General features: G+C 51.7%; 1 protein-coding gene and 1 pseudogene across 6 annotated transcripts; one reads left to right on the top strand and one right to left on the bottom strand.

Moving 5' to 3' along the window:
- Window positions 1-2142: 2142 nt before the first annotated feature.
- On the bottom strand, window positions 2143-2332 carry LOC148120760 (Nuclear RNase P; annotated as a pseudogene).
- A 3715-nt stretch (window positions 2333-6047) lies between these two features.
- On the top strand, window positions 6048-25516 carry Gprc5c (G protein-coupled receptor class C group 5 member C). Of its 6 annotated transcripts, none has more exons than XM_087909812.1 (5): window positions 6053-6533; window positions 19098-20171; window positions 21663-21757; window positions 23539-23688; window positions 25349-25516. In XM_087909812.1, exons 1-5 carry the CDS (start codon window positions 6371-6373, stop codon window positions 25379-25381), a joined length of 1515 nt encoding a protein of 504 aa, XP_087765938.1. In that variant the 5' UTR covers window positions 6053-6370; the 3' UTR covers window positions 25382-25516. The 6 variants fall into 6 exon arrangements, with proteins under 6 accessions (XP_087765939.1, XP_087765938.1, XP_087765940.1 ...); XM_087909814.1 differs by lacking the exon at window positions 6053-6533 and adding an exon at window positions 6662-6820; XM_087909817.1 differs by lacking the exon at window positions 6053-6533 and adding an exon at window positions 6840-6920.
- The last annotated feature ends 744 nt before the right edge of the window (window positions 25517-26260 follow it).

Here is a 26260-nt window from a genome sequence, read left to right as displayed (position 1 = left end):
GGTTCATTTGTTTTATGTCTATAACTGTTTTGCCTACATACATTGCATGCATGCTTGCTGCATTTATCTCTGGTGCCTGAGGTCGAAGAGGGAGTTCTGGATAGTTGGGAGCCACCCTGTGGGTGCTGGAAACTGAACCTGGGTCTTCTGCAAGAGCAACTAGCGCTCTTGTTTGCTTGCTTGCTTGTCTTTTAGAGACAGGGTTTCTCTGTGTAGCCCTGGCTGTCCTAGAACTCACTCTGTAGACCAGGCTGACCTCAAATTCACCAAGATCTGCCTGCTTCTGCCTCCCGAGTGCTGGCATTAAAGGTCTATACCAGCAGTGCTCCTAACTTCTGAGCTGTCTCTTGAGCCCCCTTAGATAGTCCTTTCTGACCCAGGCATGGTGGTGCACACCTTTAATCCCAGCACTTAAAAGGCAGAGACAGGTGAATCTCTGTGAGTCTGAGGCCAGCCTGGTCTATAAAGTGAGTTCCAGGACAGCCAGGGCTACACAGAGAAACCTTGTCTCAAAAAAAGAAAAAAAAAATCCTTTCTGGGGTAAATGAGGAAGGCTTCTCAGAGGTAGGGGCATCGAGGCAGGGAAGAGTTTTAAAACTTTTGCTCAGAGACGAGGGGTAGAAGGCAGGGCTTGAAGACAGAAAGGCCAGTGCAGACCACAGCTCAGCGGGCAGACAGGCAAGTCTTCTCTAGTGATGGTGAAGTGGAATTGGAAGAGTGTGGGAGAAGAAACTTCTTTCAGTGTGTGGTTTCAGAACAATTAGCTGCCTTTTGTGGAGAGATCTATGACTCCGAGTGCGGGGCGCCATCCCGTCCAGCAGGAATGAACCCCACCAAAAACGAGAATTCCTTCTCTGGTCACATCTTTATTTGGAGCATTCCCTTGAGGAAAATTGGGGGAAGGGACGATAGAGCAGGGACGAGAGAAAGCTTAGAGAGAGCGTTGGGCCCCGAGGCAGCTGCTTTTAAACGGCGGAGCAGCCTGAACGCTGTCCCGATTGGTTAATGCCATTCTGCTGGTCTGAGCATGTGCAGGCAAGGGTGCAGGCAGGGTTGTTCAGCCCCACATGGCTACCTCCAAACTGCAGGACCACCTGTGCCTCCAGGTGGCTCCCAACATCTCCCCCTAATTATTGTCTTTAAGAGCAATAAGGCAAAACTATTTTCCAATCTGGTCCCCACCTAGACGCAGCATGCCAAGGATATCTGCTCCCACCCATCCCCAAGGAGGGAAAAGGCAAAATAGAGTAAGAGATAAGAGGTTGCACAGGGTGTTGCTCAAGTCGATGGTGTGAAACAGCTGCTCTTGGCACCGCCCAGAAGGTCATCTCTGCTGCCTCCGCACGAATCTTCCACAGCAGGACACTCAGCATCCACTGGGTCGTCTTCTTTATCTCTCTGGTCGGTCTCGCTGGCATCCAGATGTATGTCAGCATTCCTAGAAAAACATAAACAAAACTCTCCTCCCAAATTAACATTTAAGAGTATTAAAAACTCTCAGTGTAAAAATTCAGCACAATCAGTACTGGAAGTAGGCTGGTTTTGAACTTAGAGATCTGCAGGTCTCTGTTTCAAAAAGCAAATCTTGTTTGCCTGTACCAGCAAAATTTTGAATTAAAAATTAAGTGTAAAGAATGCAAGAGAAATCCTTTCTCTGGGGGAAGCTGTCACTGGTAATGTAGTCCCCCTCTATTGTTTAAAAACCAAAGCAGTTGTCACTGGGAATTGAACTCATGACCTTTGGAAGAGCAGGCAATGCTCTTAACCTCTGAGCCATCTCTCCAGCTCCCCTATTCAGATGGAAAAAAACCTCTAGGTAGCATTGTTCATTCCACCCGTTGCCAGGGGCAATAGGTAATGATAACCAGGTTGACGCGCCTTTATTATGATAATTAGGACCAGTTCTTTGAGGGAGAGTGGGCGTAGACCATCTGGCTACTTCCTGCTGACAAAGGGGCGATGTTTGGGGGATAAATGTTTTTATCTGACTAAATTCTTGGCGACAAATGTTTTTATCTGACTAAATTCTTGGCGACCTTGGCTGAGGGCGGCAGCAGCTCCGTCTCTGAGGCGCGGCCCACCGTGGCGCGCTCCGCATGGCCCAAAGGCATGGCTCCGCCCCGGGCTGTGCGCGGGCTCGCCGGTTCACCTCAGGCAATGAACTCGCACCGCCGGCTGTGAGCCTTTTCCAAGCTCCGGCGAGGGGGGGCATCCGCCCACCCGTGGAGGGGCTTCTCCTGCCCGGTCCACCTGCGCGCAGAGCCCCGTTCTCTGGGAACTCACCTCCCCGCTCGCCCATGTTGCTATGGAAACACAGTTTTTCCGCAGAGCCGATTCAGCTCCTCTCTGCCTTCTATGGCGCCGCTGCTCACCACGCAGCTTCCGCCTCAGTCAGGCGAGTCCGCTCAGGTGCTGAAAAAGTCCTCCAAAAACCATAGCCCCGCCAGAAGGCCGGGACATATAGCCTCTGATGTCACACGGACTTTAGCCTGCCCGCGACCTGGCTATTCGCAGGCCTCTGAGGACTCCAGCAAATTTCCCGCCAGCAACTGGTTAGCATGGCCATGCCTCCCGAACGAGCTAGCACTGGAGAGTGCAATTTTGCGTCTCCCTCCTGAGTAGCTGGGATTACAGGTGTGCACCACCGTGCCTGGCCCACTTCCGTGTTTCTAATCAGGCATTACCGCTCAAAGGCGGGCCGGCTGCCGCCAGCACTCTCAGCACGATCAAGCAGCTTGTCTTTCTCAGTCAAAAAATTAAAGTTTTTTGTACGTGAGAGCCAGAGACTGAGCTCTCTTATCAAAATTAGGCGAAAATCACCTCCAAAAGCTCTGTGGCTCTTTAAGAACAGGGAAGGCAGTGTTCGAACTCGATCAAGCCCGCCTCCCTACGAGACTGTTGCCTCCAGTCTCTAACAGCGAGTACGCAGGTGGACGGAGAGGGAGCGGAAGCCGCGGTCTCCCGTACCCCTTCGTCCTCATAGTCCCGCCTTAGTTACCTCGCCTTTTTGCTGCTGTTTACATTCCTCCTGCACTGAACTTAAGGGATTTTTCTTCCCCGTTGCTTTCTGTACCTTCTTTCAGATACCTTAACTTTGATTTTTTTTGTATTTTCTTTTCTATTTAGGCCTATCCTTTGAAATTCTTTTCCCCCCCTTTCTGGAGGATTTCAACCGACGTCACTCACCGCTCCATGTTCTCAGAGTTCTGAAATTCAAGGCTCTCTGTGCTGGTGTCTGATTTCAGCTTTTTCTCCCGGGCTTTCTCAGGGTCCCCCGGCGTAGTTGTCAGGGTCCCTCAGCGTCCCGGAGTTTCGAGCACCAGTTGCGGGGCGCCATCCCGTCCAGCAGGAATGAACCCCACCAAAAACGAGAATTCCTTCTCTGGTCACATCTTTATTTGGAGCATTCCCTTGAGGAAAATTGGGGGAAGGGACGATAGAGCAGGGACGAGAGAAAGCTTAGAGAGAGCGTTGGGCCCCGAGGCAGCTGCTTTTAAACGGCGGAGCAGCCTGAACGCTGTCCCGATTGGTTAATGCCATTCTGCTGGTCTGAGCATGTGCAGGCAAGGGTGCAGGCAGGGTTGTTCAGCCCCACATGGCTACCTCCAAACTGCAGGACCACCTGTGCCTCCAGGTGGCTCCCAACATCCGAGGGCTGGACCATCACACAGGAAGGAGAGTCTGGCCTCAGACCCATCTGTAAGTGCCAGGCACGGGGGAGGGGGGGCATTCTAGACAAGTTGTATTTGGAGGGTGGGGTTAACGTTCTCAGTTTTCAAAAGAGGAAAGTGAAGGGGTCAGAGTCACACACCTAGCCGGTGGCACTTGTGAGACTGAGATTGAGGGGTCCTCTGGCAGCTCAAAGATAGAAGTGAATCAAGATAGCATCAGCCTGCCTTTCAAACAGGAACAGACACCTAGAGTGGAGGAAGGTGGGGACAGCCTGTGCTCCTGCCAACCCTGTAACTCCAGGAGAGCTTGCAAGGGCCAGAGGGCAGTTCCTGCAATGGGCCTTTTCTTTCTTCCTTCCTTCCTTTCTCTCTCTCTCTCTCTCTTTTTTTGTTTGGTTTTTTCTTGGGGGGAATTGTTTTTTGTTTTTCAAGACAGGATTTCTCTGTGTAACAGTCCTACCTGTCTTGGAACTAGCATTGTAGACTAGGCAGGACTTGAACTCACAGAGATCCGCCTGCCTCTGCCTCCCGAGTGCTGGGATTAAAGGACTGTGCCACTGCCTCCCGGCGCAATGGGCCATTTCTGATGGCTATTATATTTTTGTGAAAATAGAGAAGATATCGGGTTAAATCTGGGTGAGAGACATGAGGGGACCAGCCATAGACCGTTCTGTGGCTGAGAGCTGCTGCGGGTCTACAGAACTTTAAAGCGCTCCAGGACACAGGCAGCAGCCCTCAGAGGGACTGACTCAATGGTAGCGTCCCCGACTCCTAAGACCTAAGCAGAGCGCAATAGGGATCTTGGAGAACCAGAGGTGGGAATCATCTGCCCAGAGGGACTTGCTCTGTCCTTTGAAGGCAGATCTTGTTCCAGAAAGGTGCCTGAGCATACCAGGGAGAGCAAGAAGTTCTTAGACTCTGGCCTCATTTCTACTGCCAGCTGCCTCACAAGGCTGGCTGTGGCAGGGCTCAGCCACTGTGGGCCAGTCCCTTTTTTCATGACTCCCAGGGCATGACCAGGCACTAGATACCCCTGCCTGGTGGAAGGTGTGTGTGTGTGTAGAGTGGTGGTCTTTTTTTTTTTTTTTGAGACAGAATCTTGTGTAGTCCAGGATGGTCTTGAAATGACCTTTAGTTCCTGATCCTCCGATCTCTACTACTTCCCAAGTGTTAGAATTACAGGTGTGAGCTACCTAGCAGGACCAAACAGTCACAGTTTTGGAGGCTGAAGGGAAAAGAGAGACTGGAAATTTAGATGGCTTGCAGGGTCCTGCTGTCTTAGAGCGGTCCTTTCCCTGGCTCCCTGTGCACCCCCACTCCCCCAAGGGCTCCCTTAGCTGGCTTTTCACCTATGCCATTATCCATCTCAGTAGTTAGGCATCAGTCGCCTAGTTAATGAAAAGCAGGCAGAGGTCAGGGTAACTCATTCTGCTCACTTAGGTCTAACCAGTATGTTTGCCTTTCAAGTTAGTGTGGGCACCAGCTGCCCGTGTCATTCAAGCCTGGTACCTGAGCACTGGATCCCTAACCCTGGAGTGGGAGAAGGTACCCCTGCAGCAGTCACCCACTGAACTAGTTCAGGCTTTGCCACATTCCCCAGACCAGACAGAATCTGCAAGGCACGGGAAAGGATTCAGGGTTCTAGAAATCCTGGGCTCCGCAGCGCCTCCCGCCCCCCCTCCGCCCCCGAGTAAACATTCCTCCCAGAGTCAGAAAAGAGCAGAACTGTGTGCGAGGGGAGGAACCGGCCTGAGGTTTATCGCTCCGGCAACTCCGGGTGATTCATTGAGTTTAGACTCCAGGTTGTCATAGATCGAGGCATGCAAACACACAGCCAGTCGGGGAGGTACGGGTCACCAACTCCCTGCCGCCTCCTCCACCTGGCTATCCCCTCGCCTGTGACCAGCTGCTTCCCCTCCCCCTCGAGGGCGCTCAGGGTTGAGCAAACACGCCCAGCCGCCTGCCCTGCCACCGGCTGGCTCCGACCGCGCTCCTGGCGATCCCCCAGGCAACTCGGCGTCACGAGAACCCGCACCCTGAGACCCGACGCCCAGCCTTCTCCCGTGTCCCCAGGGCCCCAGTCAGGCTCAACAACCTCTAGCTCTGCGACTTGTCTCCTCCGGGGATACAGCGCAGTCTAACCAGACCCACTCAGTACTCCAAGGACAGCGCAGCCCACTCCCGAGGGATCCCAAGTCCTCAGGGAAAGTGGCCGGGAAAAAAAAAACCTCTTGTTTACTGGGTCAGAGAGGCCTCAGCTGGGATTTGCTTCCCTGTTTCTGTGGTTTCTTTTCAGCAGATTCCTGGGGCTGGAGAAGAAAGGGTGGCAACCGTGGATCCACCCCGGCAGGGAGTGGGGGTGGGGTTCAGGGGAATCCGAATTCGTGGAAAGGTCCCCCGACTTCTGGAGTAGCCGGACACGGAGTCAGGAACAACGTGCCTAGGAGCGCAGGGACCACATGGATCGCGTTAAACACTTTGTACCTCAGGGAACAAAACTGAGAAGGCTAATTAGGACAGGTCACCACAGGGAACCGGGACGTGGGGAGGGGAGCCCGCGATGTGAGAAACTCGGACAGGTCGACGAAGACGCTGGTCAATAATTCTCAGGGTTCTAGGCTCAGTCCACTGAGTTAGGGGCTTAAGCCGTGGTATTCCCTTGTGATTTTGGAGACTGGGTTCTCCGGCAAGGATCACGAATGAAAGAGGACGCTCGTGTGTGTTGTGTCCACGCGTGCAAGTTCGCGAGGGGAGGGGGTGCGGAAGGCGTGACAAAGATGGACTTTATGGCTGAGTGTGCGCCTCGTTCCAACGGGGAGCAGCAAACTGTGCCAGGCATGTGTCTCACGGGAAAGTCAGGACGTAAGTGACAAAGGCTGGGTGTCTGTCACGGGGAAACGCGCCAAGGTGGCCACTGTGCGTCTGTGGATGCATGCGATAGCTGGGAGATGCAATCAAGGGGCGTGCTGGGCTGCCCCCCGAACCGCTTTCGGGAGAGAAACGCAAGCCCAGAAAGTGAGTACGCGCAAGTGCGCGCGCGCCCGCGTGCGGGGGCGTGGCAGTAAACAGCAACAACCCCACACCCCAGCTTGGCCAGAAACTCGGATTTCTCTTCCCAGCTCGAAAGTGCTCTGAGGCCGAGCCTGGAGGTGAGTCCGAGGGGGCAGGGCCGGGCGCGCTTTGTTACTGGGGTTACGGATCGCTAGTACCTGGAGCGCTGCTGGATCCTAAGGAGCGCCAGGAATGGAGGTGATGTCACGGTGATGCAGCCCGGCCCACCCTGGCCGAGAGAGGGGAGTGCTGTGCGGGGGGAGGCGGGAGGGAGAGCTAGCCACCGAGCTCACCCAGCTCAGTCCGGGGTCCCGGGGAGGAAGGCCCTGCACCTCTGCCCAGGCCTGGCCACCCCTGCCGGAGCGGGCTCTGGCCCCGCGCCCTCCTTTGAGTCCCTCCTACGCCCGCCGGCGCTCTGCCTGGGGCCGAAGTTGGCTCTCTGCGCCGCGCCGAAGCGGGCTGACTGCAAGTCCCAGGTAAGGGCTGCTGCCTCGGCGCTCCGCCCTCGCCATCGGCAGGCCGGAAGACCTGGGTCCCCTGGCTGGGAGAGGGCAAGGGCCGAAGCCCGGGGTGGGGACCCGAGGGGCAGGCCACGATGCATCCACTCCCAACTTCGCAGAAAGTTTCCAAACCCGAGCCAGCTGGGGACTTAATGGGTCAGGGAAGCCGGGTGCCGCGTCCCGAGGTGGGCGGCCAAGGAAGGACTCCACAATCCGAGTGTCCGAAAGGTGTCCCTTTACGCACTCACGCAGTGGGAGGTCACGGTTGACTGTGACTGTAGATTGGCGTCGTTTTCCTGATTTCTTTGCGGTGCGCGGGGAGGGCAGGTTTCTGTGACCGGAGGAATGGGAGAACAGAGCCTGGCCCCTTACTCTTTTGGCTCAGACTTCCAGGGGCGTGCGAGCGGAGACCTAGCAATCCGGTTGGAATGGGGAGGCGAGGGCTCGTCTCCGGATCTCTCCGCGGGAAGTTTGGAATTTCAGAGGCCTAGGGCGCCTCTCCTGGAGGCCTAGGTTCTGGATCCCACCCCTTACTCGTTCCTGGTTTTTCCGAGCGCTTTCCGCTTCCACCTCACGCCCACACTTTTACACGTACAAAGTTCTAAATCCCTTACGCCTTCATGATCTTGATCCTGAAGAACGGACATGGGGATATATGGAAGCGTGGCTTTGTGCTCCTGGAGAACCCCCTCCCCCTAACAGTGTCTGTTTTGTGGCTGGGAGGGAGTGCTGTTAGGGATGGGGGTGGGGCACATTCCAAAGTGGAGAGCAGACCCCTGATTGCTTAGAAGGCTTCTAAGATTTCTCATACTTGGGAATTTTGGTTCAGATACCTACTCTTGGTTATGAAAGCGGGACGGGGAACAGTAAACGGACTGTAGGTCCTTCCATGCATTAGCATCTCCCCAGGTCCGTTCTTACAGGATTCCTTGCTCATCCTTTTGGTCAGAGGGCTGAGACAATAGGACTTGTCCCGAGACTGTGAAAAAAGGAGGAAGTGGTGGGTGAGAGGAGAGAGGAAGGCTGGCTACGTGTCCACCCATCTTTTCAGGTCAGCTGCTGAAGGGACGCAGCTAGGGAGGAAGAAGAATGCTCTGTGGTGTCCCAGACTGAGCCATTGTTCCATGGAACGGGGCTGTAGGTGGTTATGATCTTTGGCTTGTGTCTTACTTGTAGCCTTGATCCTACCAAGCGGCCTTCTTTCCCACTGTGGGGTGTGTGTGGGTGAGTGACTCTGTGTGTGTGTGTGTGTGTGTGTGTGTGTGTGTGCCTGTGTGCGCACTGGGAGACCACAGGGATGTTCTGAGAGGTGAAAAGGTGAAGGTTTACTGCCTCACCTGTAACTGCTTAAAACCAGTGCAGGGCTGGCAGAGTCTCAGCCCACCAGCCTTACCAAGGCTTTTCTGCTTCATCTGAAGACAGAGGGAGAAAGGGAATCTAGGAACTTGACTGCATTGACTCCGACCAGAGTTGGGGGCTGGGTAGCTTACCCCGGGGAAAGGTTGATTTCTAAGGTGATTAAGAATATTTGTCCCCGGGAGGTGTTGGCTCACACCTTTAATCCCAGCACTCAGGAGGAAGAGGCTGGTGGGTTGCTCTGAGTTCGAGGCCATCCAGGTCTACAAAGCAAGTTCCAGGACAGCCACAGCTAAACAGAGAAACCCTATCTTGAAAAATGAAGGGGAAAAAAAATTGTATGACCGATTCCAGGGAGATGAAATTAAAAGCCTTTTTGTCCAGACGATAATCTGAAGTGGAGCCTTGGCTGTGGGCTGTTAAGGCTCTAGGGCAGGAGGCCTGTCCCACTTCTGGCAGAGATGGGTGGGGACTATGTCCTTTAGGGCGTGGGTTGCTGTGTTCAGGGAGTGGGAGACCCTCAGAGGTACAGAGTCCTTCACAACTCTTGAAGTGGTTCTCAACACAGGAGTCAAAGGACCCTTTCCTAGGGGTCTCCTAAGATCAGAAAACACAGACATTTACATTATGATTCATAACAGCAGCAAAATTAAAGTCACGAAGTAGCAGTGAAAATAATTTTATGGTTGGGGGTCACCACAACATGAAGATCTGTATTAAAGGGTCATGGCGTTAGGAAGGTTGAGAACAACTGACTTAGAGCCTGCCTGGGGGAGGTTGTGTCATAAGAGTCAAAAGTTCAGGCCTCCAGAGGCTCTGGCTGAATGTAGGGTGTGTGCGTGACAACCCACAACAGGTGGTGGGTGTAATGGTCTGTCCTGTCTCTTGTTTAAGAGCCTCTAGGCAAAGCTGGCCTCTCCTCTCTACCCTTTAGCCACCATTTTAAAAAGTAGTAGGTGACTGCCTGGCGGTGGTGGTGCATGTATTTAATCCCAGCACTTGGAAGGCAGAGGTAAGTGGATCTCTGAGTTCGAGGCCAGCCTGGTCTACAGAGTGAGTTCCAGGACAGGTAGGACTTGTTACACAGACAAAACAAAACAAAAAGCAGCAGTAGGTGGTCACAGAATCTGAATGGTGGACAAAATCGCTGACTGCTGTTGCATCGGTTCCCAGCACCCTCATGATGGTTGAAAACCATCTTTAACTTCAGTTCCAGAGAATCTGATCCCTTTACTGACCTCTGTGTGTACCAGACACATATGTGGTGAACATCTACACATGCAGGCAAAACATTCATACATGTAAAGAAATCAAAATAAATCTGGTTGAATTCATGTGTGCACCTGGACTGAAGGATTGGTTGGTCTCTGAGCCAATGTGCTTTCTTCTCTTCAAGTATCTTTTTGTTTTGGAGGGTTCTGTGTGTGTGTGTGTGTGTGTGTGTGCGCGCGCGCGCGCGTGTATTTTGGAGACAGAGTTTCACTATGTAGCTCTGGCCATCCTGAAACACACTACGTAGACCAGGCTGGCCTCCAATGCACAGAGATTTGCTGCCTCTGCCTCCCAAGTGATGGGATTAAAGACATGCGCCACCATGCCTGACTCTCAATGGTCTTGCTCACCCCAGGCCTCTGTCCTACACAGAGGAGAGAGTCCAGCCCCACTGTCCCAATTTCCCCACCTGACTCTGTCTCCATTTGCTCTTTAGAGAGGAATGGTACATTTCAGGGCAGCCCAGTTTTCCATACTGGAGACTTAGTGACAGAGGTGAGATTTGAAGGGGCAGGTCCAGGCAGAAGCTGGTCATCCCCTAGCAAAGCCAAGAGGAAATAAGTAGTGTAGGACTGTAACCCTTCCCTAATCCTGTCCCCAATGTCTGTAGGGGTGCTGGGGACCAGCCGAGCAGAGGCACACATGTGTTTCTTCTCTGCCTTCTTCCTCTTCCCTGGGGAAGGAAGCCAGGACCTTGTACTGGGACGTGCCCACACTGACCTACATCCCCAGTCTTGGGATGACCTGGCTGCTATCCGATGTAAACCTGTAATGTGGCCCTGCAGCACCCTCTTTTCCTAAATCTCCCTTGTCCTGAGATTTGTCGGGGAGGGGTACAGCAGGAGCGGGTGGCAAGAAGCTCTCAGACCTGGCCATTTTGGTTCTGCTGCCTTTGGTCTCGCTCCTTAAACTGGATGAACATGGTTTCAATAAATTGATTGCTTTGTTCCAGACACATCTGAGAACATGACCCTGGCGATGCCCCCCTCATGTTCAGTACAGCCTGCAGAGACTCCTCATTGCCTTGAACTGGTCCTCTTTGTAACCAGCCCCAGCCTCCCGCACACACGCTCACCACACCTTGAACTTAGTTTTCTGTCTCTTGTTCTGAATTTGGGAGCTGAACTCAGGATACTGATGTCTGTCATCTTTTTTTTTTTTCTCTTTCCTTCACCTTTGACATTTTTCAATTCCACCCTCACCCTGATATCTCCTTTTAGTCTGTGTCTTGAGGCAGTGTCTGAGACACCATACAATTTAATTTACTGCTAATAGCATTCTTTAAAAAAAAAAAACTAACTTTATGTGTATGGGTGTTTTTCATGCATGCATATCTGTGTATCATACATGTGCCTGGTACCCAAGGAGACCAGAAGATGGTGTTGGAGTCCCTGGAACTGAAGTTAAAGACAGTTGTGAGCTGCCATGTGGATGCTGGGAATCAAACTTGTGTCCTTTGGAAGAGCAGTCAGTGTTCTTAACCACTGAGACATCTCTCCAGGCCCCTACTTTTAAGCATTCTTGGTGCATTTTTGCTAAATACTGAGTAAAATGTTTTGTGTGGTGTGCTTTCAGATTGTTCGTGTGTGTGTATGTGAGCGTGTGTGTACATGTGCATGCATGGGAGGTTAAGGTTGGCATCAGGAGTCTTCCTCAGTTACTCTCCATCTTAGTTTATTATTATTATTACCTTTATTTATTTGTTTACTTTTTTTTACTGAGACTGGGTTTCTCTGTGTGACCCTGGCTGTCCTAGAACTTGCTTTATAGACCAGTCTGGCCCCAAACTCACAGAGATCTGCCTGGCTCTGCTCCTGAGTGCTGGAATTAAAGGCGTGAGCCACCACTGCCCGGCTACTTTTTACTTTTTTAAAATTATTTATTTATTATGTATACAATATTCTGTCTGTGTGTATGTCTGCAGGCCAGAAGAAGGCACCAGACCTCATTACAGATGGTTGTGAGCCACCATGTGGTTGCTGGGAATTGAACTCAGGACCTTTGGAAGAGCAGGCAATGCTCTTAACCACTGAGCCATCTCTCCAGCCCCCTACTTTTTACTTTTTATGTGTGTGAGCTCACACATGGGAGTCAGAGGACAACTTACAGGAGTCAGTTCCAGATCCTGACTTACACAAAGGTTGCCCGGCCAGGCTGCACGTGCCTTTACCAATGAGCTATTTTGCCTCTCTATTGTCTTACTTTTTAATATCTTTAATCAGGCATAATAGTCACATACGCCTTTAGTTCCAACACTTGGGAGGCAGAGGAAGGTGGATCTCTGTGAGTTGGAGGCCAACGTGGTCTACATAGTGAGTTTCAGGACAGACAGAGCTACATAGTGTGATCCTGTCTCGAAAATACAAATATACATATATATTCTTTGACAATTTCATACGTATAGACAGTGCATCTTGATCATATGGACTCCCTATTTCCCCAAGAACCCTCAACTCCTGCCTCCTGTTCCCTGCAGGTGCCTCTAGTACATTCCTTGCCCTGCCTCGTGTTCTCTCCTTTGTTAATGATCCACTGAGCCTGTTGGAATATTGACTGATCTTGCTGCCTTGACCTTGTGTGGTTCATGGGCACAGTTGCCATCTCATGTCCAGGAGACAGCATTTCACAGCGCTCCTCCTAGCCTCTGGCTCGAAACGTTCTTTCCCGCTCTGCAATGTCCCTGAGTGGGTCCACTTGACTTGTTGAGAGACGAGCTCTCACTTGAACCTGGAGCTCACCAATTCAGCTAGACTGGCTGTCCAACAAGTCCCAGCGATCCTCCTGTCTCCACCTCCCCAGAGCTGGGATTACAGATGCCTTCCCTAACCATGCTCTTTACCTGGGAGGTAGGGATGCAAACTCAGGTCTTCATGCATACACAGCAAAGTCACTTACTGTCTGATCTATCTCCCACTTTTTTGGAGGTATTGGGGAATCAGATAGACAAGTACTCTACCACTGAGCCATCCATGTGCCTAATTCCCAGTGAAATACTTTAGACTAGGTTATCTCCCCTTGTCCCCTGTATTCTTGCTTCCTTACACTCTTCCTACCACACCTACATTATCTCTATTAGACCTTAGCTAGCATCAGGCCAGCGACAGTGTTTGTCCATTTTCGTATTTTCCAGAACTCTAAAACAGTTGGGTCTTGTCTCCCTGTTAATACTGGCAGACCCAGAATCATCACCTATTCTGTATCCCTACCCCTCTTCCAGTGTTGGGGATTGAACCCAGGGCCCTTACATTGGTAGGCCGACACTGTACCACCAAGCTGTGTCCCTGGTCTTGATTGCTTGCTCTAAACTAGGACCTGACCTAGGAAAGTGGGTGGAGAAACCCTCCTAGGGGCCCAGGAAAGTGGTGTGTCCAAGGGATACAGGCTTCTTGGTTGTTCTCAGTGTTCTATTTTAAATTTCTAGCTGCACCCCAAATTCCAGCAATTGTCTTTTGCTGAAACATTGGACATTTGGGAACCTATGATATTGTTATGGGCGAGTTATCTCTCGGGTGACTGGGAATGACCCCTTACCCATTAACTCCCATGGTTCTTCTCTTTCCAGGACTTGTAGATACCAGTGACCCTTTATTGATTTACTAGTATACAGAGTCTCGGGGCAGGGGAAGTGAACTTTGACAAGCAACTCGCTTTTACAATGGTACTTCTTTAGGAAGACAACTATAAACTTATTTAAGCATGCGTGTTAGTTTTAGGAGTTAAAGGTAGATGATGGCTAAGGAAAAGCTAGGAAATTGCTGAGGTGACTTAAGTTTCATGAATTTTTATTTTATTTGTTTATTTTTATGTGTGTGCCTATGGGAGTTTATGTGCACCATGTGCGTGTAAGAGCTGTGGAGGCCAGGAGGGGCATCAGACCCTAGGAACTAGAGTTACAGGTGGTTGTGAGCTGCTCTGTGAAAATCCAACCCAGGTCCTCCCTAAGAGCAGAAAGCGCTCTTAACCACTGAGCCATCCCTCCAGCCTCCTCTCCGCTCCTCTCCTCTCCTCTTCTCTCCTCTCCTCTCCTCTCCTCTCCTCTCCTCTCCTCTCCTCTCCTCTCCTCTCCTCTCCTCTCCTTTCTCTCCTCTCCTTTCTCTCCTCTCCTTTCTCTCCTCTCCTCTCCTCTCCTCTCCTCTCCTCTCCCCTCCCCTCTCCTCCCCTCCCCTCCCCTCCCCTCCTCTCCCCTCCCCTCCTCTTCTCTCCTCTCCCCTTTTTTCTCTCTCTCTCCTCTCCCCCCCCTCCCTCTCTCTGTCTCCCTCCCTCCCTTTCTTGTTTTTTTTTTTTTTAAAGATTTATTTATTTATTATATATACAACATTCTGCCTCCATGTATGCCCGCATGCCAGAAGAGGGCACCAGATCTCATTACAGATGGTTGTGAGCCACCATGTGGTTGCTGGGAATTGAACTCAGGACCTTTGGAAGGGCAGGCAGTGCTCTTAACCACTGAGCCATCTCTCCAGCCCCCTTTCTTGTTTTTTGAGACAGGATTTCTTGTGGTTCTGACTGATGTCTGTCTGGCTCACTGTAACCAGGGATCTGGACTCCTGATCTTCCTGCCTCCACCTCCCCAGTGCTGGGAATACAGGTACGTGCCACCTTGCTGGGACCTGAAACTTTTTCAAGGGTCAAAAGCTGGGATGGCTTAAAGTACAATAATCCCCAGCACAGCACCCTGGAGGTTGAGGCAAGGGGATTGTCACACATTTGAGGCTGTTCTGAGCTATCACTTTGAGACTCTCAAAATAAATGAATGACTATATAAAATGACAAAGGGGGGGGTTACTGTGATAGTTCAGAGGGTAAGAGCACTGGCTGCTTTTCCAGAGGATCCTTTAGTTCCCAGCACTCACATGGCTGCTTACAGCCATCTGTAACTCCAGCTCCAGCTCCAGCCTCTATGGCACTACCTGGGCAAATAGGCAGGCCAAACGCCCATACACAATTTTCTTTAAGGACGAAAGGAGGCGGGGCAAGAAAAAAGTGAAGACTGATCATCTTTATTATGTCAGTTTCATTTAAATTTGTGTATTGGTTGCTTTTCTTGTAAGAAAATAACTGAGAAGACGCCCCCTTGAGGAGTTTGACTCCCGCAGCAGGAGCCTGAGGCAGGCGGCCACACCGTCTCTGTAGTCAGGAAGCAGAGAGCAGTGAATGCCGGCCCCTGGCTCACTCTCTCCTCCTCCCATCCTATACACCAGTCCAGGGAATGGTGCCACCCACATTTTTCATCTCCATTAACCTAATCTAGATAGAGTCTCACAGCACCGCCCAGGCTTGTCTCCTAGGCTGTTCTAGATCCTGCTGAGTCAACTGTCAGGATTGACCTTCACAACTGTGTCATTTTTCCCTGATTTAGTGACTTTCCATTTATCAGTTATGGATGGAATTTTCTATCAAACGGGAACTTGACATTTTGTGTGCATATTAAAAATTAGCTAGGAGTGGTGACTCCCCAGTATTCAGAAGGCTGAGGCAGGAGGATTCCCACAACTTTGAGACCAGCCAGGGATGAGTAGCAGGGCCCTGCCTCAAACTGAATAATGAATAAATAAATAGTTGGGCATTGGAGGAAGCATTTAGTAACATAGATAGTGCCATGCCTTTGGTAGCCACTAGTGGATGCTGTCATCTAAGGAAAGTTTGGTTGCTAGCTTCGGGGGGCCTTCACCCTGGCTAAGCAGGAGAGATACTCCTTTTTAAATTTGTTATTTATTTATTAAAAATATTTATTAAAAATTTATTTTTTATTTTGGTTTTTCAAGATAAGAGTTTCTCTGTGTAGTTCTGGCTGTCCTGGACTAGGCTGGCTTTGAACTCAGAGATCTGCCTGCCTCTGCCTCCCAAGTGCTGGTATTAGAGACGTATGCCGCCACCACCTTGCTTCTTTTGTTTTCAGCCCTCCTTTTGCTCTCCATGTACCCCTGGCTGGCCTAAAACTATGTAGACTCAAACTCATAGAGCCCCATTTACTTCTTCCCCTCAAATGTTGGGGCTAAAGGTATGCGTTACCATGTCTGTCCAACTGCACGCACCACTGAGCCTGTCCAGTTATAACTAGTTTCTTAACGTGTAGGGTACCTACTATACACACGGAGGATCTACGTGACAGGGAATTTGGACTTCATAGTAGTTTATTTTAGAGCCTTTAAACCTTCTATGTTAGAGCTCTGTCTTTTATGACTGAAACAACTTATAGAAGAAAGAATTTACTGGGGGTTTGCTTACAGTTTCAGAGAATTGGAGGCCAAGATCACAGTGGGGATCTTCGCAGCAGGCACCAGGCTGAAGCAGTAACTGAGAGCTCACGTCCTTACCTTCAAGAATGGCCTGGACTTTTGAAAACTTAAATCCCATCCCCGGTGACACACCTCTGCCCCCCAGGCCTTGCTTCCTAAACCTTCCCTGTTCCTCCAATGGGGAAAAAAGCATTCAAATATAGGTGCCTAAGGGGCCATCCTCATTCAAACTACTACCATTTCCAAATCAGTTTAAAGCTTTGAATGGAAAATTCACCAAATGTGTCCCTCCTGGAGGGGCAGGGAGCAGTGCTAAGAATGGAACCTAGAACTTTATACCCACGCCAGGGGAGTGTCCAGCACTGAGCTGCAGCCTAGTTCCCCGGATTTGAAGTTTTCTTAACCCACGACCTCCTTCCCTTCACACGGGGAAACTGTTCTGGGCAGCCAGCTTTGGTTTTCTTCCTTGGCACAGATCTGCGACATTTGATATGGCCACAGTGAGCATGTGGTGATCTGTTGTTACCTTTCTGGTGTTAATAAATAGACCATTTTCCCACCTTTCACTACAGTGTCTTAAAGTCTTTCATTAAAGATTAATCCCTTTGGGGTTCTGGGGTGTGTGTGTGTGTGTGTGTGTGTGTGTGTGTGTGTGTGTGTGTGTAGCTTTTTTGAGGCAGGTTCTCTCTGTGGAGTGCTGGCCTGGAACTCACAGTGTAGACCAGGCTGACCTCCACAGGGATGCTCTTGACTCCTTTGGAGCGCTGGGATCAAAGGTGTGTACTACTGCACCCAGCTCCTGCTTGTTTGGTTTTGTTTTGATTCTTTTCTTTTTAAGAGATTTATTTTATTTTTATTTCTGTGTGAACGTCTTGTCTGCATGTATATCTGTGCACCATCTACATAGTTGATGCTGACAGAGGCCAGAAGAAGACGTCACATTCCCTGGAATGGAGTTACAGTTGAATGTGAGCCACCGTGTAGGTGCTGGGAATCCAACCTGGGTTCTCTAAAAGAGCAGCCAGTTCTCTTAACCTCTGAGTCATCTCTCCAGCCTGGATCCGTTTATGTTCTCCTTGTCTTTAGTACCGAACCAGACAATGAACTCTAGGTCTGAAGAGGCAAGTTGGCACTAAAAGTGAAAAAACCAAAAGCCAGTCTTGGTATCCTATACCTGTAATCCTAGCGCTCAGGAGTCTGAGCCAGGTAGCCTGGGTTATGTAGTGAGTTCCAGCCAGCCTGGGCTACCTAGCAAGAATCCACCTCATGAATAAACAAACAGCGAAAAGAAAAGGGTACGTAAACAAGCTAAGGAAAGTGAGCCGGTGAGCAGCATTCCCCCGTGGGCTCTGTTCATTTCCTGTCTCCAGGTTTCTGCCATGGCTTCCCCTGATGGTGGACCGTGACCTGTAAGCCAAATAAACCTTTTCCTCCTCAAGTTGCTTCTGGTCATTGTGTTTCTCGAAGCAACAGAAAGCAAATCAGAACAGTGGAGCGAGGGATTTTCAGCTCTCTTCTTTTGCGCTGTGAGTGATCCTTAAAGGCTTTGAATAGAGGACACGTGCCTGAGTGGCCGCGTTCGTCAGGGTTCTCTAGAGGACAGAATTTACAGAATGAGCGATTACATATGGCTTACAGGCTGTGCCCTAGCTAGTCCAGCAATGGCCGCCTACCAGCGGATGGCCCAAGAATCCAGCAGTTGTTCAGTTCTCCAGGCTGGATGTCTCCGCTGGTCTTCAGTATAGTCTAGAATCCCAGAGACGTGTGATGTAATGGGCCTGTGAAGTGAAGGAATGGACCTGCCAGTGAGAGTGAGGGCAAGCAGGCAGAGAGAACTTGTCCTTTATATAGGTTGCCGGCAGAAAGTGTGGCCCACATTGAAGGCGTGTCTTCTCACTTCAAATGATTTACTTGAGAAAGTGTGCCCAGCCATTGGGACGTTAGTTCATTCCAGGTGTGGTCAAGTTGACAAGAACTGGACTTCTCAGTAGCAGTCTGGAACTTGCTTTGGAGCTCAGACTGGCCCTGGACTTAGGCATTTCCAGGATTTAGTTGAGGGGTGTCGTATCTTACCTGGAAGTCCCCAGGCAGAAAGGACCATGCTGAGTGGAGTAAACCCGGGTTCTGATGGGTTAAAGTACTGAGAGTTCATTGGTGGGCCCCACCCCAAGGTTTATTTTTATTTTATGTGTATGAGTGTTTTGCCTGCGTGTGTGTATGTGCACCTTGTCTGTGCAGTGTCTGAGGAGACCAGGCTCAGGTTCCCTGTGTCTGGAGTTGTAGACGATTGTGAGCCATCATGTGGTGCTGGGATTCAAACTTGGGTCCTCTGGGAGAGCACCCGGTGTTCTTTACCACTGAGCCATCTCCCCAGCAGTTAAAAGAAATTTCTTCTTTTCCATGGTTAGGATTAGGGATGACAGCTGGGTGTGGTGGCTTATACCTTTAATCCCAGCACTCTGTGAGTTCAAGACCAGCCTGATCTAGACTGCTACAGAGAAACCTTGTCAAAAACAAAACAAACAAACAACAAAACAAAACCAGAAAAGGAAAAGAAAGAAAAGGGAACAGGGGATAGGGGTGGCAGATGGACCTCATCTGTCTGCTCAGCTGGCAAACCTTTGTGAATTCTGGGCTAAGAAGGACTCTGAAGAGCTGGAGGGACGGCTTAGTGGTTAAGAACACTTGTTACTTCTCTAAAGGACCTGTGTTCAGTTCTCAGTACCCACACGGTGGCTCACAACCATCCTAACTCCAGTTCTGCGGGATCCAACACAGTCTTCTGGCCTCCGTAGGCACCAGGCACACGTGGGCGCACAGACATATATGCAAGCAAAACACCATGCACATAAAATATAATTCTTTTAAATTAAAAATACATAAAATAAGGATTCCAAAGCCTAGAGGGGCCTGTCTCCTGATCACTCTTGTTCAGGATGGGGAGCACTACTGTGCTCATTGAGGTCTGACCTTGGAGAATTGATTTTGCCTCTTCTTCCTGTCTCTAGGGACCCAGCCTGGCCTGGGAGCCAGGATGGCCACTCACAAAACCTTGTTGATGTGCCTAGGACTGCCTCTGTTCTTCCCTGGGGCCTGGGCCCAGAACCATGCCCCACCTGGCTGCGGCTCAGACCTGGATCCACTCTACTACAACCTTTGTGACCGCGCTGGGGCCTGGGGCATCGTCTTGGAGGCGGTGGCCGGCGCTGGCATCATCACCACGTTTGTGCTCACTGTCATCCTGGTGGCCAGCCTTCCGTTTGTGCAGGACACGAAGAAGCGGAGCCTCCTGGGGACCCAGGTGTTCTTTCTGCTGGGCACCCTGGGCCTCTTTTGCCTTGTGTTTGCCTGCGTGGTAAAGCCTGATTTCGCCACCTGCGCCTCTCGACGCTTCCTCTTTGGGGTCCTGTTTGCCATCTGCTTCTCCTGCCTGGTCGCCCATGTCTTTGCCCTTAACTTCCTAGCCCGGAAGAACCATGGACCCCGGGGCTGGGTGATCTTCACCGTCGCCCTGCTTCTCACCCTCGTGGAGGTCATCATCAACACCGAGTGGCTGATCATCACCCTGGTACGGGGAGGTGGCCAGGTTGGCCCTCTGGGCAATGGCAGTGCCGACTGGACCGTGACCTCACCCTGTGCCATCGCCAATATGGACTTCGTCATGGCGCTCATCTACGTCATGCTGCTGCTGCTGGCAGCCTTCCTAGGAGCCTGGCCCGCCTTGTGCGGCCGCTTTAAGCGCTGGCGGAAGCACGGAGTCTTTGCGCTTCTCACCACAGCCCTCTCCATTGCCATCTGGGTCGTGTGGATCGTCATGTACACCTACGGCAATAAGCAACGCCACAGCCCCACCTGGGATGACCCCACGCTGGCCATCGCCCTTGCTGCCAATGCCTGGACTTTTGTCCTCTTCTATGTCATCCCTGAGGTCTCCCAGGTGACCAAACCCAGCCCTGAGCAGAGCTACCAGGGGGACATGTACCCTACCCGAGGCGTGGGCTACGAGACCATCCTCAAAGAGCAGACAGGCCAGAGCATGTTTGTGGAGAACAAGGCGTTTTCCATGGATGAGCCAGCCTCAGGTGCGGCGAGGACCTATATATATATCCGCGCGTGCGTGCGTGTGTGCATGCGTGTATGTGTGTGTGTCGGGGTGTGCCTGTGTGTGAGTCCAGACAGGGTCTCATGTAGCCTAGGCTGATCTCGAACCCACTATGTAACTGAAGCTGGGTCTTGAACGGATCCTTTTTTTCTCCCAGTTGTTGGCGTGTGCCGCTGTTTTCAGCTTTTGTTTGTTAAAATTACGTTTCTTTATTTAGTCAGTCATTTCTTTCCTACCATGTGGCGTCTGGGGATCAGCCTCAGTTTGTCAGGCATGGTGGCAAGCATCCTTACCTGGCTGGGCCTTCCTTTATGCCATGTCTTTTACTGCAGGGCAGGGAGCCATGCTCTTGAGAAAATGGAAAGTTCTTGTGGCTGTCTACAGTTTTCTGCTTTGAGGCCCATCATGGAGCCTAAGTGGTAGAGTATTTCTGTAGCAGACCCAAGGTCGCTGGCTTAGTCACCAGCACCACAGACAGCATTTGTGAAGGCCCATCCTGACCTCTGGGGTGCGTTTGTTGACTGTAAGGAATATTAGCTTTTAGCGATTGCCTGCTGTGTACTGGGCTCTGCTAAGACACAAGGGCTTGTGGCTTACAAGCTGTAGCCCCCTCAGGCATGACCAGAATTCTGCAGGACCCAAACGGTTTGTAAGGTATTTACGGACTTTAGACGTGGACTGGCTATCACGTGCCAGCTCTGGGATCTCTGACAGAAGTTCAGTTAGAGGCGATGAATATTCCAGAAACAGAAATCCTAGGGTCCTCTGTCCACACTGTGTGTCCCTCAACTTCCTGCCTTGTGGAAATAGGTGACTCTCGCTCTTGTGGACACATAGTCTGGGACCTCACTCCCTGGAGATGACTGCTGCCCCTCTCTGGGGTGGCTCTGGCACACAGAGTGGGCCCTGCATGGCTGCAAAGTGGCACCAGCAGCTACCCTTGTCCTGTGTGGACATGAACCCATAAAAAGCTGTGGGGTTTCAGCTGGATCTCCCCTTGTGCCTGGCAGCGGGTCCATCGTGGCAGAGGCAGGAGCTGGAGGCTGGCCATCTTGGAAAGCTGCCGAAGGCCCATGTGCCCCTCTTGGCCTCTGGCCCCGAGGCTGGATAGGATGTGAAGGTTGCTGACAGCATGTTTTTCTGAGCTATAGGGGAGGGGGAACTGGTGTGTGCGTGTGGGAGGGGGACTGGTGTGTGTGTGGGGAGGGGGACTGGTGTGTGTGTTTGGGAGTGTCCCACGATGCTGGGAGCCAAGCGGCACTTTCTTATACATCTAAACAAAAGAACGCCAGGCATGGGAGGGGCACCAGGTCCACAGCCTCATTCTCAGGTCTCCACTCCTGGGTCTGGTGTCATGCCAGGGCCCCAGGGCCCCCACTCCCCTCTGCCCAGGAGAGTTGCTTGGACTGTGGATCAAAGCAGGAAACAAGAATCCAGAAACCTTCAAATTTGACCTTGTTTTTCCCTCCAGCGAAGAGACCCGTGTCACCTTACAGTGGCTACAATGGGCAGCTGCTGACCAGTGTGTACCAGCCCACCGAGATGGCCCTGATGCACAAAGGCCCGGTGAGTAGGTCCCTCAGGTTCCCGTGATCTGGGTGAGGGTCACAGAGCTCAGCCTCATTTGCTGGTAGGAAGCCTGTGCAGGCAGTGAATGTTTGGCAGGATAGAGGCATTATTAGTGTATGGCAAACTTCTCCTGGGGCATCAACTCATTGTACCTACCGATAGTCTACATAGCACACTGCATTGGGACCTGTCCTGCATCACTGGGCATCACCCACAGCCTGGTGCCACATACCTGTAATCCTAGCACTGGGGAGACAGAAACAGGAGGCTCAAGGCCATCTTTGGCTATAGCTTTGCACCACCAGCCTGGGCTATATGAGACTCTATTTCCATGCCTGGCTAGCAAGTCTTGACCTTATACCTCCCCTGAGCCCTGGGAGCCAGTGCTCCCTTAGCTAGGGGGGTGGTGGGAACAGGAAGGAGATGGATTAGATTCCCACTCCATATATGTTCCTCTTCTTGCTGGCAGTGGTTGCCAGAAAGGTCAGCGACCTGCCTTGGCAGGATTCTGGGAACAGGAAGCCAGGAGGTCAGCGGGGTGCTGTTCCCATCCCTTCCCCACCCCCTAAGCTGGGAGCAGGGGCTGGCTGGTGTGTCTGAGACTTCCAATCCCTCTCACCAAGTGTGAAGCTGCAGCCTAGCGCAGAGTTGAGCAGTTTCCATTCACACCATGGTCAGTGGCTACCCCTCCGCCCCCCCCCCCCCCCCAGCCTCTGAACCTGGTCCACAGGAGCCACCCCACCCTCTCTCCCAGTTTGGAGGGTGAACTGAGCTGAACAGTTCTTTCTGCTTAGTTCTCACACCATGGTCTTCTGACCACCGAAGGGAGCAGCAATCGAAAACTTGCTTAAAATGCAGATTGGGTCTGGGGTGGGACAGGTTATTGTGATTTCTGTGTTGGTAGCCGCCCTGGGATGGGGGCTGTTGATGTTCCCTGGTAGCTTAGGTTCCACCTAAAAGGGAATAACTCCCCAAGGCAGATTTACAGGGAACTCAAGGGCTTTCCTGTCCCTGTAGTTAAACTTTTGCCATTCTATCTCTGGGTGGGGCCCAGCTAGCGGGTGGAGCTCAACTGGGGGTAGGGCTTGACAAACAGTCCTGTTAATTTTGGTGCCTTCCCGCATTGAAGCTACAAGATCTAAGTGTCCTAGAGGGCAGGGAGTGGTTGAATGTTTCTGGAAGGGGGAACCCTCCCTCGGGGGAACAGTCACCCACAGCTGCTAGTTTGGGGTCCTGGGAGCCTGGGTGCTTTAGTGGTAACATCTAACATGGTGATAAGACAGGAGGGACCACCCCAGGGGTTCACGTACCTTCCAGGTAGAATATTTGGGGCTAAATTCCTAAACTAGAGTTATACAGACCAGGACCTACCCGAAGGGTACTGGGTGTTGTAGCTACAGTTTGGGGACTCGATTAAGACACTTGGAGAAAGGGAGCTTGTGGGTGGTATCAGTCCTGTAGTAGCAGCGTAATGCAGCTGATCCTGAGGTTTCCCCAAAGAATTAGGATAAGGAATTCAGAGACGGGGTCTCCTCTGGGAAGCCCCCGAGGTGTTCAGGGACCTTCTGTGCTCAGAAGGCCAGACTTCTGTTTCCAGAAGCATAGGCATCCATCTTATCCTGCCAGCAGGGCCCTGGTGGAATGAGGGTGAAGGGGGTGGGTCAAGAGGTGGGAGCTGGCAGGCACAGCCCTGCAGGAAGCTGAATGTTTGTGCCTTTGCCCTGGCGGAACCTGGCTCCTGATCCCCCAACTGTGAGACCGCCTGTTCTTCCTTCCAGTCCGAAGGCGCTTACGACGTCATCCTCCCACGGGCCACCGCCAACAGCCAGGTGATGGGCAGTGCCAACTCGACCCTGCGAGCTGAAGACATGTACATGGTCCAGAGCCACCAGGTGGCCACGCCACCAAAAGACGGCAAGATCTCTCAGGTCTTTAGAAATCCCTACGTGTGGGACTAAGGCAGCAGCTGTGGCCAGGAGGCAATAGGCGGATTTGGAGAGGGCACTCAGGACCTGGCTTGGGTGAGGGACCACTGGGGATGCTGCCCTCTGTGGCTCCCTTCTCCCTCACTGGTTCAGGGTAGCTTATGCCTCAGGGTCAGGTCCCCTGATCTGCCAATGTTTGGGTGGGTGTCCGGGGGGCCTCCTCCCTCTCAGTATTTGTGGAGTCCAGGCGCCTGCTCTGTTTTATGCCAGGGCCACCTCTGGCGATCTGCTCCATCCAAATAGTGTTCTGCTTGGGGTGGTAGCTGGTCCCATGCCTGTGCTCTCCAGTGACACCTGCAGCCTCCAGAGAGCTCAGAGAGGATGCCTTGGGCTGGATCCTGCTCCTCTGTGAGGAGCAAGGGTGCCTAATAAACACATCATTGCTTTATTAACTCTTGTTCTGGGCTCGTGGTTTCTGACTGGGTTCTCACCTCCCGTGATTCCTTCCTTTCTCCATGGCGAATCATTGAGCCCCGCTCTCCTCCTCCCATCCTGCTCTTGGGGCTGATGCTTGCAGTGTCGTCTGTGTTTGGGGCTGGCGCCTCCTCCAGGGCAGGGCTCTCTAGTGTATCTGTCATTGATTGCCATCAGAATGAGCATCTGGGCTCTTGTCTGGATCCACATCTGGGAGTGTCCAACCTACATAGCTTTCCTGAGGGGATCATCCTCTATCCAAGAAGGGGTTATAATCAGAGATAGAACGGGGGGGGCACCAGTGGGCAGTTCTTGGGGTGTAGAGGGGGTCAGCTCATCTTGGCCTTTCCCATAGGAAGTTAGCATACTTTAGAGGGTGAAGCCGACGATCATTTTGCTCCAAGTTCTGGAGTCGTGCTTCATAACATGAGGGGCGGCATGGCTCGGGGTAGGCCTGAGTTGTTTATAGTGTGGGTTCATGGAGACAGGCTGGTCACTTCAGGTCCTGGTTGGCTCAAGGGTCACAGCATCCGTGTACTTAGAATTTGGGGGTCAGTAAAAGCTTTTCCCCAGAAGTATAGGCTCATCTCCATGGCTAATCGGGTGGGGTGGGAGGCAGGGCAGGATGGGGCCAGTCTTTCCCTTCATTTTCAGAGCTAAAATCTCAGAATGCTGTCGCTTCAGGTTTGTATGGGGTCTTAGGGATAGTTATCCCAACCCCTCAGTCCAGCCACAGAGCCTCTAAGTAGCTGGACCAAAACTGGACAGACTGACATCTCCAGCTTTTGTCCTTGGCTCTCCCTGAGAAAAGCCAGACCAGTGTCCTGGGCTCTGAGATGCCTCTGACCCTTCTGGACGGCACAGTGTTCTGACCCTTGGAGATCAGCTTCAGGTCCTTCAACAGGACTTGAAAGCCTACCCATCCCAGGCTTGGGAAATTTCATCCCCAACTAGCCAGAAACTATTTTCTGACACTAGTTATAAGGGGGGAAAATAGAAAATAGTTTTGTTGAAAGGGAGAGAAAGGGTTGTTGGAAGAAAACTCCAGACTATGTTTAGATTGTGTCACTTCCTGTAGATTGAGGGTTTGTTTTTGTTTTTGTTTGGTTTTGTTTTGTTTTTAGTGCAATCCAATACTTGGGCTGTAGAGTCCACCTCTTTTGACTCTTGTTCTTTCTGGTTACTTTAGGATCAGTCCCCGAAAAACAAAGCGAGATGGTAGATGCCCTCTTCCCTGGACCACACCTCATCCGGATACCCTCATTGCTCTGCATCCAGCTGAGCAGGGCCCAGCAGTTTCCCCACCTTTGTCCCTGGAGCTGGGAGGGACCAGAGGCCAGCAATCTGAAGCTTTGGACTGAGTGGGGACCTTGGGTTAGGCCTGAAGCATGTGATTGGTGCTCATAGGGCCACCTACCCTCTTGCCCATCCCAGCCTCCTGGTCCCCGAGTGACTGCAGGGAGCTAACTGTTGACTCCCGTCTCCTGCCTTAACACATCCCCCAAGTCACCGAGTCTGTGTCCCCATGTGGTTCTCCAGGTGGTTGTTGTCCTGCTGTGAACGTCAGGTGTGCGATGCCACTGTTCTGACACTGGACCTTCTTGGCCATGTTGGTAACCCATCAGATGTCACACAACGGACACCATATGCATCTTTGTGAGTCTCTAGAGACAAACCACACAGATGTTATCCCTCGCCCTACTCTGGACCTTCTGCCATCTTCTAGACTGAAAGAGGTCGCCAGCTAGGAGCAGAGCCCAGGTTGGGCAGGCTGTTTCTCATGACCTGAGGGTTTCAGGTCCCAGCACCTTTGTGCCTGGCCTGAGTCTACCTTACCTTCAGTGAGCTGTGTCTCCTTACCAGGGCAGGATCGTTCATTCTCCCTCCCCATTGCCCATTCCCATTGGGAATGGGAATCGCAACACTTATCCCAACGGGGGAAGATTTCTCGTCCTGCACTGCCGCACAGAGAACCCCACATAAGAGTTGAAGAGCTGGTGGGGGCACAATGGTGCTTAGAGCTTTGCGCTATGGATGTACCTCAGTTAAACCCCTGGCCGCATCTCCCCAGTCTGCTTTCGGCTTCTGTGCCAGCTCCCAG

The sequence above is a fragment of the Myodes glareolus genome, chromosome 9 (assembly GCF_982192425.1).
Source record: "Myodes glareolus chromosome 9, mMyoGla1.1, whole genome shotgun sequence".
Taxonomy (NCBI): domain Eukaryota; kingdom Metazoa; phylum Chordata; class Mammalia; order Rodentia; family Cricetidae; genus Myodes; species Myodes glareolus.
The sequence above is the reverse complement of the archived record's forward strand: the minus strand, read 5'-3'. Positions and strand labels throughout refer to the sequence as shown.

What these genes read in the sequence shown, in the direction of transcription:
- Gprc5c (XM_087909812.1), top strand. Translation starts at nt 6,371, where the DNA reads ATGAAAGAGGACGCTCGTGTGTGTTGTGTCCACGCGTGCAAGTTCGCG. An exon ending in CATGGATGAGCCAGCCTCAG is followed by an intron (nt 20,172 to 21,662) that starts GTGCGGCGAGGA and finishes TTTTCCCTCCAG; the next exon opens with CGAAGAGACCCGTGTCACCT. An exon ending in CCCTGATGCACAAAGGCCCG is followed by an intron (nt 21,758 to 23,538) that starts GTGAGTAGGTCC and finishes TCTTCCTTCCAG; the next exon opens with TCCGAAGGCGCTTACGACGT.